The sequence below is a fragment of the Neomonachus schauinslandi genome, chromosome 12, assembly GCF_002201575.2.
Source record: "Neomonachus schauinslandi chromosome 12, ASM220157v2, whole genome shotgun sequence".
NCBI classification, from domain to species: Eukaryota; Metazoa; Chordata; class Mammalia; order Carnivora; family Phocidae; genus Neomonachus; species Neomonachus schauinslandi.
The window spans coordinates 83,544,834-83,562,414 of record NC_058414.1 but is presented as its reverse complement, the minus strand read 5'-3'; the positions used below and the strand labels follow the sequence as shown (position 1 = coordinate 83,562,414).

At 39.0% G+C, this 17,581-nt stretch overlaps 1 protein-coding gene across 2 annotated transcripts in view; it reads left to right on the top strand.

Moving 5' to 3' along the window:
* Positions 1–17,581, top strand: part of UBE2H (ubiquitin conjugating enzyme E2 H) — a 107,989-nt gene that overhangs the window by 64,789 nt on the left and 25,619 nt on the right. Inside the window, exon 4 of one of the 2 annotated variants that reach the window (XM_021699428.2) lies at positions 16,472–16,511. The exons of the other annotated variant lie outside the window; for it this stretch is intronic. Within the exon in view, the coding sequence (XP_021555103.1) occupies positions 16,472–16,511 (40 nt within the window). The remainder of the gene's footprint in view (positions 1–16,471; positions 16,512–17,581) is intronic. 2 annotated transcript variants of the gene reach the window in all.

The window sequence follows — 17,581 nt, the reverse complement described above, 5'->3', positions numbered from 1 at the left end:
AGGTACATCTGATTGAAGGTTGACACCTTTTTAAAGGTTTTGAGATGGTGGAATGGTAGTAACTCAGCTAACGTAAGCCAGGTTTTAAAATTTTCATTCTAAAAGATGAGTCTGAAATATAATAAAATATTGACCAGTTTTAAGAAAGAAGAAAAAAATAAAATTGGAATATATTATGCCTTCTCAGACAGTCACACTGGACCTCGTGGTCAGAATTGCCAGGGTCCATACATCTTGCTGCTGCTACGGGCTTGTCTTTGGAGCTAATGCCAGGTCTCTTGGCATTTAGACACCACCCACGCCACCCACCCTCCAACAAAAAGGTTTTTTGTTTCATTGTTTTGTTTTTTAAGGAGGTGGACCAAAGACGTCCTCCGCTTTATATTTTGATTGAAGGCCTCCACATTTCTGTCTAAGATCAGTAATGTGGAAAAGGTAGGATCATCCTCAAATGCAGCAGGTTCTCTTCCACTGTCTGGCTACCCTGCTGCTCTCAAGCTTTGCGCTATACAGAGATTCCTTCTTACGCCAGGAACTCTTGGTGTTCATTTTAAGAATAAGTTGATTTCCTTTTAAGGTCCCTTGGATGATTTTTCTAAGCTCAGGAATGGAGAAGATTTCTTTCTGAATGATTGAATTGGAAATTTCCCCCTTGCTGCAAGGGTCTCTGAGGTGTAGGGTTATCAGCTGGTGAAATAGGAAGGGAGCTGTGAGATAATCCCCGAGTATATCTGACTTAATACCTGTAGGGTTGGGGCCAGCAGTCCTTCCCAGTTCATTCCAGAGTGATGGAATGTGGTATTACTCAGCCCGGGGTGGGGGGGTGTTTTTCTGTTACGTTGTGGTTGCCTGTCCCCCGTTGATCCATTCTTTCTATACAGGCATTTGAACTTTTCTGTAGTTGAGTGGTATGATATTTAAATCTTTACAAATGGAATGTGTAAACCATAAAATTCATTCAAATATATTTCTTATATGTCCATTTGATTAAAGACTAAAAATTGGCATGCTGAATCTAGCTTTAAGCCCTAAATTCCTAGTCAGAAAGAAAACAATATAGCTGTTTAACAGTGAACTATATAGAAAAGCAATTACATATCCTATAGAAATAGATTTGTTTCTCAAGCCTTATTAACATATTTTTTTCCAGACAGTGTAATTATTTCATCATAACTTTCAAAGTAAACATGTCTAAACTTCAGGCATTGTTTATTTATTCGCTAATGACACAACAGAAGCCTATGTACTTTCTTAAATTAATGATGTAATATGAAATTGCTTCGGACAAATGACTAGGCTGATTTAACTTCTTCATAATTTTTCTCTTGCCTTTCTGTGTGCTTTCAGAACTTAGTTATACCTACAGATGTGTGTACCATCTTCTCTTAGGGAAGTAGATCTAGTTTGTACAAGCTGTGCTTGTTTCCTCCAAAGGAACATTGCATAAGACAGTTATAATCAGTTGTGGGGGGTGACCCATTTTCAGGTCATCAACAATGTAATACTGTTGAATTTGCTTTAAACATTTTGAGAGGTAGTGGCTCATTTAGAATAGGCAGGGTTTCCTTTTTTGAGTTGTATGGGTAGTGGTAGAATTATATAGAAGGGCAAGGAGATGAGATAAACCCAACGTTAAGATTCTTTTTAAGGGCGCCTGGGTGGCTCAGTTGGTTAAGCGACTGCCTTCGGCTCAGGTCATGATCCTGGAGTCCCGGGATCGAGTCCCGCATCGGGCTCCCTGCTCGACAGGGAGTCTGCTTCTCCCTCTGACCTTCCTCCTTCTCATGCTCTCTGTCTCTCATTCTCTCTCTCTCAAATAAATAAAAATAAAATATTTAAAAAAAAAAAAAAGGAAGATTCTTTTTAAATTCTGCCTTTGTAGTATCTAGGCATACCCTTCTTCCTGAGCCAAATTTTGAGCTCTTAAATATTAAGATGTGCAAATTTAGATTACGCTTCCTTACTGCTTAGATCCTGGAATGTTAATATGTGTGTGTATATGTTTGATCTTTATTTATTGTATAAATGCTCCATATTCTTAGTAGGAATGTAAGAAGGTCCAGGTGACCAAAAATAAAGAAAAATTAAAGTTGTCTCATAATCCTGTCCCTCAATGGATATCATCATTTACATTCTGGTATATGTACTTTAAAACAATTTTCTATGCATATTTCAGTATATATTCAATGCTATTTGACATGCTCATCTTTTGGGGTATCCTCTAAATAAGTTTTAGAGAGTTTTCAGTAGTTACATGATTGCCTGAGTTATAACTAAAAATAATTCTTTAAAAACAATTTATATAATTATACAGGTTTTTTGTTTTTTTTTTCAAAATAGCAATAAAGCTATCTCAAATTATCTTTGGGAAGAGAAGGAATATAAACAGACTATTTGCAGAAGGAATACAAAGAGGTTATGAACTTTGTAAATGCCATCATTATTTCAAACATCTTAAGCTGATCTTTTGGAATGTTATATTCTCTTTGAGTATCGTTAGTGATAATGTTTATGAAATCATCTTGATGCTTTGAAGCTGGATATAAGTTTTTGAAGTGGCTGAAGGTCATTTAATTTCACAGAATAAGATGAAAAACTGAGTGACATCAGTTGGAGTGTAAAATGATATATGATTATTAAATTGGCTTAAGTTTAAGGATTATGATTTTCTGGTGAACTGGCCCCAACGGCGCTTTCAAAAGAGAAATTATAAAGCTCCTCTAATCAGTTGTCACATCAGTGAGCTATTCGCATAGCTTTCAGAGAGACTGCTTTGAAATAAATCGTATTTGAATCTTTAAGTTCTGATTTATTCAAAAGTTCAGACTTCTGTCTTATTCAGAAGCATTCCTGGAGTGCTAGTGCTGTGCTGCTGGTGTCCCCAGCTGTGTAGAATTAGGAGGGTGTGCTCGATCAGTGGACTGGTATCAGGAAAGAATGCTCTGGCCCTGGTTTTCCTTGACCGAGAAAATGATACTCACCTGAACCGTTGTTTCCTTTTCTAGAAAATGAGATAGTAGAATTAAGTGAACTCTGCATGTTTGATATTGACCAATATAATGATACTCAGGATAGATGGCATTCTTCCTAGTAAATAGGAAGGTCACAGAAAGCTCTCACTAGTTAGGAGAGAAGACCAACATGAATAAAATACTGCGTGGGCTTTAGTGACAAGATTTCATTGCTTTTGAGGAGAGGTGTGAGTTAGTGCCTCAGTTGGTGAAGAGAGTGTATGGAAGGAGATGGGCTTTTACAAGAAAGATTTTGTTTCATGTTTTGAGAATATAGTTCTTAGAAAGCTTTCAGAGATGTGAAGATGCGCATAAGGACTTTAGAAATAATACTCTTTGAAAATCCCAAGTAATCCCCAGTCCGTGAAGATTCTGTTTTATGCAGAGAAGTTGCTCCAGAGACTGCCATATGCCATACTTCCCCAGATTGTCTCCAGCATGCGCTCATCTATTAAGAGAATTCTTTTACCAGTCAGAGAAAACACAGACTTGCCGTTGATGTGGGGGTGAAATAAAGATGAGGGATCCCATATACGAAGAGGGTAAATTAGATCAGTTTTGAATAAAAACGTAAAAGTAACCAGTAAGCATAGGATACAGAATGGTTTTATGTCTATTCCAAAGAATGCATATTTTAAAAAGTGGGAGATACAGGACTTGTCACATTGGCAGGGAAGATGTAGCCAACTTAGCAGTATATGTTGATTGATGAAGATTTTATATCCTTTTAGTGATTTTACTTAAATTCTCTTAAGATTCAGAGATGTGCACTAAGATTAATGTACAAGAGTATGCAAATTGCAGTGTTATTCTTAAAACTTATTTTTAAAACTTTGAAACAAACTAAGTGATCCAATAGATAGTAAAGCAGTTAAATTATGGTGTATCTTAATGGAAAAAATGCCTTACAATCATTAAAGGAACACGCAGGGATGCCTGGGTGGTTCAGTCAGTTGAGGGTGTGCCTTTGGCTCAGGTCATGATCCCAGGGTCCTGGGATCGAGTCCCGCCTTGGGCTCCTTGCTCAGCGGGGAGCCTGCTTCTCCCTCTGCCTGCCGCTCCCCCTGCTTGTGCTCTCTTTCTCTCTGACAAAATCTTTAAAATAAAATAAAATAAAGGAACACACAGGAAAATGGTAACCTTCTATAGTGTAACTTGTAATTTTTTCCATGAAATTCCAGGTATGAATGCCAAAACATTGATAACAGTTATCCATGGCTGTTAAGGGGATTAAAAACATTTTTCTATAATTTCTAAATACTCTACAATAAGTTTCTTTATAGAAGGATATATTTTTAAACATATGGCAAGTGCATAACTTTCAAATGTCCCGTCTACATCTTTGTCTGGGTCTACACTTTTCCTGTCCTTTGTTCTGGAAAGCCATTAAGCTTATCCTTGGCTAGGATTCTCACCTGGTAGCTTGCTAAGGGCCTCCTGGCCCTTGTGTTTCTCACTAGTTTCCTTTCTTTTTCCTTTCAGATTTAATGATGTGTGTGTGTGTGTAAGGGTACAGACTGTTCTCTTTCCTTTGTTTTTCTGCTTGCGGTTTAGTTTATTCCATCTTGGGCACTGTCTTTACACCTTTACATGTAACTGTTCTTCACTCCTTTTCTTCAGACCTCTTGTCCCTTCTCTTGGGTTGCTGCCTCCGGCAGTTCTTACCTACTCCTCTTTTTAGTCCTTCCACTCGTGGTCCCCCTTGCTCCATTTTTCTCTTCATGTGAACCAAAAAAGGTCCTTGTTCATAGCTAATAAGTAATAATAATACTTTCAATAAACCTAAGCCCAGGGGGAAAATTATGTCTTCTAATAAAATACAGACATAAAATACTAGATTTAAGGCTTCTATCCTCTAAAGGCCTTGAAAATTCCTTGAAGTCTCCCTTCGGGATCTACAATAGTCTCCATCACACCATAGCTACTTTACTTAAACATTAGCGTTCAAGAGAAAATTAAGAATTTGTCATTTTAGGGGCGCCTGGGTGGCTCAGTTGGTTAAGCGGCTGCCTTCGGCTCAGGTCATGATTCCAGGGTCCTGGGATCGAGCCCCGCATCGGGCTCCCTGCTCAGCGGAGAGCCTGCTTCTCCTTCTCCCTCTGCCTGCAGCTCTGCCTACTTGTGCTCTCTCTCTCTCTGTCAAATAAATAAACAAAATCTTAAAAAAAAAAAAAAAAAAGAATTTGTCATTTTATCTTATTTTAAATGATTACTGGGTAGTATATTAATAGAACTGCGTTTGACTAATTTCAGATAGAACTATTATAGAGTATTTTAGAATCTTTTGTAAATAACCTTAACCTTTCCTTAGTGTGGGAACTCTGTCACCACTTATACTTTTTTTCACTTATACTTCTTAAAAATAGAAAACTATGTTGTAAGATCCAGCTAACAAGTCTAGAAACTAACTTTTGAAATACTGCCTATGTACATCTCCACGTTAACAGTGAGGAAGACTCTCTCCCAGGAGAAGGCTGCATGCATTGTGCATCTGGATTGAAATTTGATGATACAGCAGAGTAAGAGGAATGGTTCGTTGACAACAAGATTCTGGAGGGACTGTTTAATAGTTTGCTTAATGTTGATAAAATGGCCAGGGGAAAAAACCCACACTCATTCTGCAATGGAATTTGATGCCAATGGCATATAGCAAGAGCTACCAAACCATATGAGTAAATGGAGACAAAATGGAAAGGTCATGGACAATAACAATAGCTGGAATACTATGCTGAGCTCTACCAGTGGCCTTTATGGTTAGGTCAGCTATCCTCTAAATAGAATAGTTTAGATCTTTCTGTTTCAAGGAAACTAGATTAGATAACTTGTCAGAGTTCCTTTGAAGTCTCGCAGTCTGTCGAAGTCTCGCAGTCTGTCAGAGGTTCTTAATTAGAAGATACTCTGATATCTTGTGCCAGCAATTGAGGAAGGTGATTTAACCTTTTTCATTGTCAGAATAGCAGACACTTCTAGCATTATAAATTTTTAATTCACTATTGCCAGAAATTACCTCACAATATTTTTGGAATGGAATTTTATGGTATGACTAAACTATAAAGTACAGAATGTTTACCATTTTACTTTGTGTCTACCTAGATGGAAACATTGTACAATTACCTCTTCAGGTGTCTTGTCAGGGGTGGACCAGGATTTGGAGTAGGGTATGTCATTTCTGAAAGGTTTGGGGTTAGTCATTTAAGAGAGGCCTGTTTGGACCATTATATTTCCACAAATAGAATGAATTCTTAGACTGAGGAAGCAAAATTCCATTCAGATCACCTCTATACTTCTCTAGTTTCATGACTTCGGTTTTGAATTTAGTTTCTGTCTCAGTTATATAATTGCTACTTTGTAGTGATCTATAGCTTTTGAATTCCAGTAGAGAGAAACAAGGTTCTAGTAGGAAAGTTTTGTAAAAGTTTTTTTGTTGTTGTTTAGATAATGCTATGAGAATGTAAGCCATTGTTAAAAGTTCCCTTTTTACTGCTGTTCTGAAAATGAAATTTTTCAGGATAGTTTTTTTTTTAGAGTGTATCTGGCCCTGAAGCAGAACCTACTTTCTCAGAATATGGATACATTTTACACCATTTCTTCTAATCAGCCTCACAAATTTATTAGGTATCAGCTGTGTGCAGGACATTATTCTAGGTGCTAGAGATACAAAGGTGAACAAATTGCTCTCTGACCCTTACATTCTTTGAGGAAAAAAGATAAAGCAAAAATTTAAAATATCTGATAGCTTTATAGAGAATTGATGCAATGAAATTGACATAATAGCTACCTCAGATTAGGTGTTCAGGAAGGGCTTCTCTGACAAAGTAAATTTAAGCTTGAGGTTTAAGTGAAAAGGGAAAAATAAGCCAGCCCTCATCTTTAAGATCAGGGAGGAGAGCATTCCAAGCAGAAGAAATTGTGAGGACAAAGGCCCGGAGGCACATAGGAGCTTAGCATGCACAAGGAAGAAAGAAGGATGGGTAAACAGTGAAATAGGAGATAGGGTCCAAGTGGCAGGCAGGGTGAGCTCCTGTAGGGCTTTGTAGGCCAGGTTAAAGGCTTGAATTTGATTTTTAATGCAATGGAAAAATCATTGAAAGGTTTTAAGCAGGTGTTAATGATCGCTGTATTATTGTGGGAGAAGAGTAGAAATACTGGTGGTTTGGATCAGGGTGCCAACATTGAGAAACTCTGGTGTCTGGAATACATTGCTTTGAAGAAGTTTGGCTGTATGAAGGAAAGCACACAAATGGGGGGAGATAAAAGGAAGGTTTTATTTTTTACCTCTGAAATGGGAAACTCTGAAGGATGTTGATGTGCTTGTTGTAGGGAGTTGTCTAGAAAAGAGGGAAATCTTGGTGATGCTGGGGATCAGGAGGAAGATTGAAGGTACAGTGCCTTTGAGATGTTAGGACAAGATCAGAACACAAATGGAGGACTTGTGTTGGGAAGACCTTAAGCATTTGAGTGAACTGTTGAGGCAGGAAAAGTGAGCACGTGTGCTGGGAGGATTTTGATGGGAGAAAGGAGGAATCCTGTCCATTGGCTCCCGTTTTCTCAAAGAAAATGGGCAGGGTTTTTAAGTCAGAGTGAGAAATGGAGGAGCAAAGGGAATGGGAGATTTGCAGAATAATGGTAAAATGCACAAGTCATGGGAGAACGGGGACCAGGCCACTAGTGAAGGGAGAAAGGAAAATTACCGGTGATGTTGAATCCACAAAAGGTAATTGAGCATACTTTTTAAAGTTGGTGCGTACACTGTGTCTCTCCTCCCTGCTAGCCCAGTAGAGATAAACTCTATGAAGGCAGTCCCTGGGTCTGTTCTACTGATACTCTTTCTCCCCACCTCAGGGTCTGATAACATTGCCTGCTCTGTATTGAGGTGAGGGTGTGAGCAAGTGAACGAAGGAGTGTTCAGTGGCGCCTTCAAGTCCAAGAACAGCGGATGTGAATGATGGGTTTCCTCCTGTTGTAGATGGGCGTTTTGGAGGGGAGAGGGCACAGGATTTGCAGAGGGTTGTTAAAAAGCGATGATGGCGATAGCTCTTAAATCTTAAACGAAGCAAGGAGAGAGGTGAAGGTAGGAGGACTGGTGGGCGGGAAGAAGAGGGAGGGTCAGGAGTGTGGTGGGCAGAAGGTGCTGTGATTTTGGAGGTGAAGCCGTTTGTAAGATGACAACGTTCAAGGCATGTCCTGGCAGTGTGAATGAGATGTGGTAGAGGAAAGGTACACGGAGGAGAAGCTTCGGGAACTGAGAGGACAGGGTGTGAGGAGTGTGGTCTGTATGGGTGATAGCTCTTAAAATGACGAGAGAGAGACTTGGGGGCCGGGTGCTGAAGTTCTCAGTGATGGAAGAAGCTAGTGGTTAAATTGGCCCTATTAACGGAAAAACCCCTGTTCTCGTCTGTAATATATAAATTCATTCACTTTCATCTTGCTATTAGCCAGAATAAAAATAGTAGTGCGCTTTCCCTCCCCCAGGCCACCGCTAAGGAGAGCCTTGCCTCTGTACAAGCTTGCTTCTGTCAGAAGGTTTGTCCATTTCCTTCTTGAAGCTGGCTTATGTCAGTTTTAATTCTGCCTTTGGCGATTCATTATTATATAATCTTTCCATTTGCTATATAAAAATTCCACCTAACTTGCTCTTTAGATTAGTTCCTACTTTAATTATAGTAGGTGACCTCTAGCTTTTGAGCTGGTTATTAATTTTGACATCTTTTTGGCATTAACTCCATTCCTTCTTTTTTTGGATGGTTATAATGAAAACATGTATTCTTGGCTTCCTCTTTCTTTAGTTAAACTGTGATTCTTCTAAAAACAAATAAGAGTGATGTCTTAGTTCCCTTTGAAAAGCTTGTTCACCACAATTTAAGATTTGTTTCATATTTCTGGTGTTGTGAAAACCATATTGCTAGAAGGAACGTCACAGATTATATCACCCAGTTGCCTTATTTTAAGGATAGTAAAAATGAGGCTCAGGAAGGTGGAGATAAATCACTACTAACTAGGGCCAATTCTAGTTGCAGAATCTGCCTTCTGGTTTCCAGTCTAGTGTTTTGCCCCCATCCCAAATGCAATTAGAATGGTCTTTTTAGTACTAAATGTTACAGTAACTGTATTTGCTATTTCCAGTGTGATGGGGTTGTAGGAAGCCTAATATCCAGTAATCAACACAGCCTCTAATGCTCTGGACAGTTGGCTAAAGGGTTCAGAGAGGAGTAGGCAGGGGCAGATATTTTCATTCTTAGGATGAGGAAAGTGAGATGAAGTTGCTTACCTGAGCTCATGAAGCTAATAGTAACCTTGAGTGCTTACTGTGGGCCGGTTGCCAGTCAATTGCAGTACATAGATTCATTTACTCTTCATAACAGCCCTGTGATGTGTAGATACCAATATGAACCTAAATTAACCTAGCTTTATGAAGAAAGAAGCAAAGGCAAAGAGATTCAGTAACTCTTAACTTTCCCAAGGCTCACAGAGTAGATCTTAGGCAGTCTGACTGGAGCCTGATCTTCTAACCACGACTTTGTTTACTAAGAGTGGCCACATGTGTTCTATACTTTACTGCCTCTGACCATGAGAATAAATACTGCCTGATTCAGACAGTGGTTTTAAGAATGATCAGAAGAGTGAAAGATAAATTGTGGAGAAAGGACAGAGATTAAATATCTGTCAAAAATGAAACTACAGGAGAGTAGATTTAAGGCTGCAGGTTTTGGTAATCTGCTAGGTTGGTAGCAGGGTTAGGCTGTTGAAGGATAACACTTCACCTTTTCTTAGTTATAAATGAACTTTTCTTATCCATCCAGCCCATTCCTCAGATTCCATATTATCAGAGAGAAAGGAAGAAACAGAAAAGAAGGACCCCTTGTTGAGTTTAGATCTCCTGAACACACACAGGATCAGTTCAGAAGTTCCCATGACACAGGGCATTGAGAGTGAGCTCCTTGCTTGGTTCCTCACCCAAGAAGAGACCGGCCCAGGTCCATCTCTCCTGAGTAGGAAAGGCTCAGCTCTCTGAAGAGACTTCTGCCCGGGTGCAGGCTGCCACGGGCTGGGCCTAGCTGTCTGAGGTAAGATGAAAATCTCTCTGAGCATGTGCTCATGCACAAAGCTGACAGGATGGCTGTCGCTGGTGAAGCTGGCGGCATCCCCACCCCCTTTTTAGCCGAAACATCCCAACCCTGGTCACCTCTTGCATGCTAGGAATGGAGATTCAAGTTATTACCCTTAAAAAACGTATAGTCCGAGATACTACTGCTAGGGGCGATAAGGTTCGATCTTTAATAAATATATTTTGAACAACTATATCTACTTTAAAAAATAAAATTAATGAGTTTGCTTCTGAATAGTCTACTTTATATGGGCATCTATTGTGAAGATGGAATATCAGAATAATTGAATGTATTCACTTACCATTTTCTCAAAGGAATTCATATACTTATAATTAAATTGCATCAGCCACAACTGCCTCAACCATCTTCAGTCCAAGCTCATTTTACCCCTGGGATAGAGCTAACCCTTTTTGCCTTTGGTGCTTTTCATCTACTTACCTTAGGATAGATTTACCTTGTTTCATGAGTCGCTTGTTTAACTTTTCATTTCACAAGATTATTCTGAAGGAAATTTCTTTATTGATAACTGGCTCTAGGTATTTCATTCTGTCCACAAATTTGATCATTAAAAATATCCTCACAAGTAAAACAAAGGTGATGATTTTTTGCCACTTTTATTTACATATTGACCCCAATATCAGAAGTTACTCGAAAGCGGGTACAACTTTGTACAGATCTCTTCCTGGGATTAGACACAGAAACAGGCTGAAATAAAAACCAGTTTTCTGCATGACTCGGCATGATGTTACTTTTCTCTATTAGCCTATGGGTCAAAAGATTTGTTATTCTAGAACAGTTGAGTATTGGAGTGTAACAAGCAAAAGCATGGCACATTTTTCTATTTTAATAATCTGTTATTTTTTAAAATAAGTAGTTTTTTTTAACCTCACCTAAGCATGATTTGGATTCCTCCTCCAGGGTTATGTATCACCTGATTCCCTTCTGCTGAAAGATAGAGAACAGAGGTGGTGAACTTATTAGCTAAACCTTTGTTCCTAATGTCCTCCCTTTTATAAGTGCCTGAGTCATGCCAGAGAATAATTGTCTAAAAGAGTCGAAGGAGTTCTGAATTTTATCTGGTCAAATCACTGAAATATATATATGATTAGAAAATGTCTGGTAGTGAATAAAATCTTAAATCATGTAGATTAAAAATGACTTGCTGCTTCCACTTATCGTGTTTTCATAAAAGCAGTTTTCAAAATATGTTTTCTTAAAATAGCTTCAAAATAGTTTGTGGTTGAATGGAAACGAGTGTTGGGAAAATTCTCTTGTTGCAGACGTATTCATTAGTATGGTGATAGCATTGCCAAAAGGAAGGAAAACATGCCAGGGCAAACACGCTCAGTCCTGAGAATGTTCCCTCTCTGAATTCCTAGCCTGTTCTTTCTCCATCTCCTCCCGTCCTTGTCCAAAGTGCCATTGTTCCCATCGTTATCCAGAATGTAAGTGGCTTTGCCAGAAACGCTCCCCACAGCTTGCTCAAGAGCAAATGTAAAGGAGATACACTCTTTCTGTTTATTTGCTTTGGGTATTTTTCTAACAGTTGAAAAAGCCTGGTATAGGAAGAGATCATTGTCGTTTGGAGATTGTTTTTTGGGTAGAATTGGTCTGGCTGAATTTGTTCCTCAAAGGCAAGGTTATAAACTCTGTCTCTGCCAACTCTGGAATAGTCTGTGGATTTTGTGTCTCGTCGTGGTACTTTAGCATGTTGTTAGCTTTGTATTATATGCTCCAGAATATTTCTGTGCCTAAAAATATGCCTTGCAGAATTAATTTTCTTTATGGACTTAACTATTGGGCATTTTCCCCAAAGTCCTCTGTTGTCAGAGCTCTGGCCATTGTTACTAAATCCTGGATTGTTAGAGCTAATAGTTCCTTTATTAACAGAATAAGAGTGGAGATTTTGGAGATCATACAGTCCAGCTATTTTCATGTAAAGACATAGGCCCACAGAAGTGAAGCAATCTAGCCAAGGCCTGCAGTTAATAGCAGGGTTGGGACCAAAACTCAAGTCCCTTTTAATACTTTGCTCTTTCCAGTTTGATTTTGCCCTCTGTCTCAGAGCTCAGATGATGTTTTATACTTAGCAGGGGCACTGGGGACTGGGCTCCAACCCATTTGTTACTAAGACTGTGTTTACCAAGTTCTTTTTGGCGCTCTCTGTTATGTACTCTTGGATTCAACCAAGCCAAAATCTTGACTTAATTGAAAACAGTGTGGAAACTGTATTGATTCCAAATGTAATCTCCAGGCCTTGTACCAGGAGGGAGGCACCTTAATATTTCAGAGACCGTTTTGGTAAACATTTAAAGCTCTTCTGACCCTAGCTGTATTCTTGACTTAACACCTTTGAGGTTCCCTGCGACATCAGATTGTTGAAGCTTCATTCTTACCGTAGGAGAGACAGCCCACTTCATTTTGCTCCAGACCTTCGTTTTGTCCCCAGCACTGAGGTGCTGTGACCTGGTTGAGCTGTTTCCATCTTACCTTTTTTTTTTTTTAAGGAGATAAGGCTTTTGTTAAAACAAAAATCTTAAAGAGGGATTGTATGTATCATTGCTCTAGCTAAGTCTCTGGCTTCCCACCTCAGAATGATTCAAAATCCATAGCCTTAGAAGGGCCCACAAATGCTCATCACCTCTCTGACCTCACTTCTAGGCTTCTCCTTACTCACTGCGCTTCAGCCTCACCAGGCTCTCTGCTGGTCTTCAAACATTTCAAGCAAACTCCTGATAATTTTGAACTTGGCTGTTCATGTTGTATAGACACTCTTCCCCTAGATACTGAATGATTCCTCCCTTGCCTCCTTAGAATCGACACCTTCTCCATAAGGCCCTCCCTGACCATCCCATTTAAAACTGCAGCCCCCACCCCAGCATTCCTATCCAGAGTCCCCTTCACTGGGTTTTTCTCCGTAACACTTGGCACCTTCTAGCATAGCACTTCTGTCTTCAAAGAGCTCTCAAAGAGCTCTCCAGGTGCTTCTTGACCTTTAGCATTGGGGACCTCTGCCATAGATGTTGCTTGACTAGGTGTTAACGCTTGAGATATCTAGCAGAAGCAGGATTTTAAGCATCAAGAATGAATTTTAAGTTCTTGTGTCCTCAAGCCAAAGTACTTTCCATATAATAGAATGAGTCTCTTGAATTAAACCATCTAGTGGCTAAACATTAGTGTTTCCCACTCATCAGGAAGTTTCTTGGCAGTTGTGATTAGCAATATATTCCTATATGTAACTGATCTTGAAGATCACATGCCTTAAAACCTGAAGATCTTTCGTTTTTGTTTTTTGGTTTTTGTTTTTTTTTTTTTTGGTAATGAATTAAACAGGAGTGAGATTTGAGATCAGATAAAATAGTTGATTTTCCTTAAAATGGTTCAGCATTAGATAACCTATGTATAATTAGGTTTGTTCTAGAAGGTTTGCTACTGTTTATAATTTTTTAACTTACACAGTGTAGAAATTTTGGAAAGTCAGAGTAATATTAATGCGGGAGTCTCTCAAAGTTGACTACTGTTGACACTTGGTTGTTTCCTTCTAGCTTTTTTACATTGCTGTGATCCCACTTCTGGTACGGGATTGGCGAGTGGGGTGGTGATGTGATTTGAAAAGAGTAATGGAGAAAATATTCCCACCATGAAGAATTAACCACTGTTAACAGTTGTGTATGTTTGCTTCTAGTATCCTATCTATATGCACACTTAAAAAGAGCAAATAATATACAAGCACATTACCTCTTTCTAAAAGGAATATAGTGTTATAGATTCTTCTTTAATCACCATTCCCATTCTGTTCCCCATTCCCACCATGACCTTGACCCTGCACCCTCACTGAAACAATTAATTACTTCGGTAAGTTTGGTATATATTGGTCCAGTACAGTTTTCTGTACTTTTGTTACCATAGAGATAGGTAGTGTTGCTTTTAGTTTATCTAAATGGTATCATACTGTAAATATCATTCTGCAACTTTTTTTTTTCTCCCCTCAGCTATGGGTCTATCCAAATTGATACTTACCTAGTTCATTACTTTGGCTGTATAGGACTCCCAGTATATGGATGTACTATAGGTTCTCCAGTCCTTTTTGATAGGATTGCATTTGGTTTTTGGCTTTTATAAATAATGCTGGAACAAATATCCTCATGGTTCTTCCTGGATACATTTATTAGTGTTTTTCTAAAGTCATATAGAATTGTTATCCTCTTAACATTTATATTGGCTTAGTTTAATCTCTTCAATATGCACTATACTTCCTAAGTCTAGACTTGGAAGCATCTTATTTCCTTAATGAAAAATTAATATGAAATAGTAATTAGACACAAGGCATTTCTTTTTGCATCAGAGTAATTTAAACATGGCATGGGCTCTCTTGATAGTAGAGAAAACATGAAGCTATTTCAACACAAAAGATTAAAAAACAAAAATTAGAAGCATAGTTAGTATTGGAGTGAGTAGAGCAAGCAAAGACTAGAATACCTGGGATTTTGTATTCTTGTATCTGTTTCCTAAGTGTAGAAAAGTTTCTTAGATTGTCCGAGATGACCTTTGTCGAAACTCGTCCTTGAGGATCCTCCTCCAGTGCCCCTTTTCTGCATTTTTCCTGATACCTTCCTCTTTCCCTTCTCATGCCCTCCATTATGTCAGTTCTTTGTGCTCACTGCACTTACTGCCTTGTGTCTTGTCCTGCTGCTGCAGTGACCTCCTGGAGAATAACGTACTGCCTGACTTACCTAGTGCCCTGAGCAAGCACAGTGCCTGGCAAACAGGTGTTGACCAAGTATATTTTGAGTGAAGGAAAGAGAAATGTGAGGTGGGGGCGGGGGGTAAGAGAGGGTGGGATTGGGAGGGACATAGTGATGGTCACTTTAGTAGGGAACTTAAATTTATTGAAAGTGTGAAACAGAATAAGGAAGTCTTGAAATGAGATAAGGATGATAAAATGACATCTCTGACAGCGGACCTCTGCTTTAGCATATTGTCATTTGCATAAATATAAACTGATTAAACCACTGATTCTAATTAAAGAAAAAATTATTTTCTCCTTGGAATTTAAATGTCAGTATGTTTGTTAAAGTCTAGGGATGCCTGGCTGGCTCAGTCAGTAGAGCATGCGACCCTTGATCTCAGGGTTGTGAGTTCAAGCACCATGTTGGGTGTGGAGATTATACTTAAAAATAAAATCTTTAGGGGCGCCCGGGTGGCTCAGTTGTTAAGCGTCTGCCTTTGGCTCAGGTCATGATCCCAGGGTCCTGGGATCGAGCCCCGCATTGGGCTCCCTGCTCGGTGGGAAGCCTGCTTCTCCCTCTCCCACTCCCCCTGCTTGTGTTCCCTCTCTCGCTGTCTCTCTCTCTGTCAAATAAATAAAATCTTTAAAAGTAAATAAAATCCTGGGGCACCTGGGTGGCTCAGTCGTTAGGCGTCTGCCTTCAGCTCGGGTCATGGTCCCCGGGGTCCTGGGATCGAGCCCCGCATCGGGCTCCCTGCTCCGCGGGAAGCCTGCTTCTCCCTCTCCCACTCCCCCTGCTTGTGTTCCCTCTCTTGCTGTGTCTCTCTCTGTCAAACAAATAAATAAAATCTTTAAAAAAAAAAGATAAATAAAAATCTTTAAAAAATATATATGTGTATTTTTTAGTCTATTTTTCTAGGAATAAATCAAAAAACTTGAATCCCTGACAGATACAGCCATCTGACAGATTTTTTTTTTTTTTTAACTCCTTGCCTCATTTTTTGGTTGCCCCAATTTTAATCAAAACTGGGTTTCCTGGAATGAGTAGACTAAAGTTAAAGGAAATATTTTGGTCACTGTTCTTATGAAATCCTTTGTGGTTTGGAAGCGGTGCTCCTTTAGTGTTTCAACAGCTTCATTCATGTTCCGCATGCAGTGTAGCAGTATGATACCAGTAACTGAGCTTCAGAAGGAGAAGTTCAAATGCAGAACCTCTAAATTTAGAGATTGAACAATAAAACCTTTAGGAGGGAAGTCAGAGTAGCTTTCTTAACTTTCTGATAAAAGTAATCGGCACTAGTTATAACCCATTTAGTACTACAAATTTTCTTGGCAAGTACCTTCATAGCTCAGAAAAGATTCTCTTGATTATTTTGTATATGAGAAGCTGCGTTGCTCTCAAAGTTTGCTCATTTTTTAAAGAGAACTCTGATGTGTTTTAAGTAATTGACACTGTCAGGAGAATATATAGTCTTACCAGTAACCAAACATCTAAGTTAAAAATAATGAGTTATGGGTATCATCAACTTTTTCCAATACTGAAATTGTTTCCAGTACTGAAATACTTAAAAAATGAATTGTTCTCTGGACACTTTTTTGCTGCTAATTAACATTTCTTTTTACAGGATTCATGAATAAAATTTTCCATCCCAACATTGATGAAGCGTAAGTAACTATTTAAAAATGTTAAATCTTAGCAGCAACTGCTCTTATTAGCGTTCATCTCTCTCTCTCTCCATTATTAAAAAAAGTCTCAATTATCTTTTTGGATTTTATCAACAGAGAGGACTGTATGGTCACTTAAACTGGAGTTCCAGGGTTATTGATACTCTAAACCACTTAGTGCAAACCCTGCTGTTGGGTTGCTTAGTTTTTCCACTGTCGTGAGTGGGTCCTTCATTTCCTGCGATACCTAGCTAGCATTTGTAATATTCCACATCTCCGTTCTCTTCGTATGGACACAATTCAGAGACCAGTTTTCTGTATACGGAATTACTATTTTCAGCCCTTAAAGTGTTTCTTAGTTCTTGAGAGTAAAGCAAACATGAATGGCTGTAGTTCTATTTCAGTTAATGAATCTACCCTTTCTTTCCTTCTAATATTTTATTAGTGATACTTTAAGATTTGCCTCCTATCACATACTTCCGATGCTGTTTGCAATACATGATTTTTTTCTGCGGTTTTTCCTGGTCACGGCACTAAATTCTACTGTTACACACATACACATGAGGTATTCTGAACTCTTTGAGTGGGTTGTACACACATATCATGCCCCGTTGTCCTTTTATACTTCTGTGTATCAGTCATCCTAACAACAAGGATGTTTTGTTACGTAACCACAGTATAGTCGTCTGATTCAGGAACTGAATATCAATACAGTACTTTTTAGTCTACTGCCACATTACAGCAGTGTACCTTTTTGGCACTTTTTCCCCTCCCTCAGTGAAGGATCAGCCCAGGACCATGTATTGCATTTACTTGTCACGTTTCTTTAAACTACTTTAATCTGGAATAGTTCCTCAGCTTTTTTAACGTTGACATTTTTAAAAGAATATGGATCAGTTATTTTAAAGACCGTCCCTCAGTTTGGGGTTGTCTGGTGTTTCCTCATTAGATCCAGAGGATGCACTTCAGGCCAGAAAACCACAAAGTGTGATTGTGCCCTCGGGGTCCTGGGGAGACACACAGGTGTGTCCCCCCCACGCCCTCCCCCCCACAGGCCCCTGACCTACTAT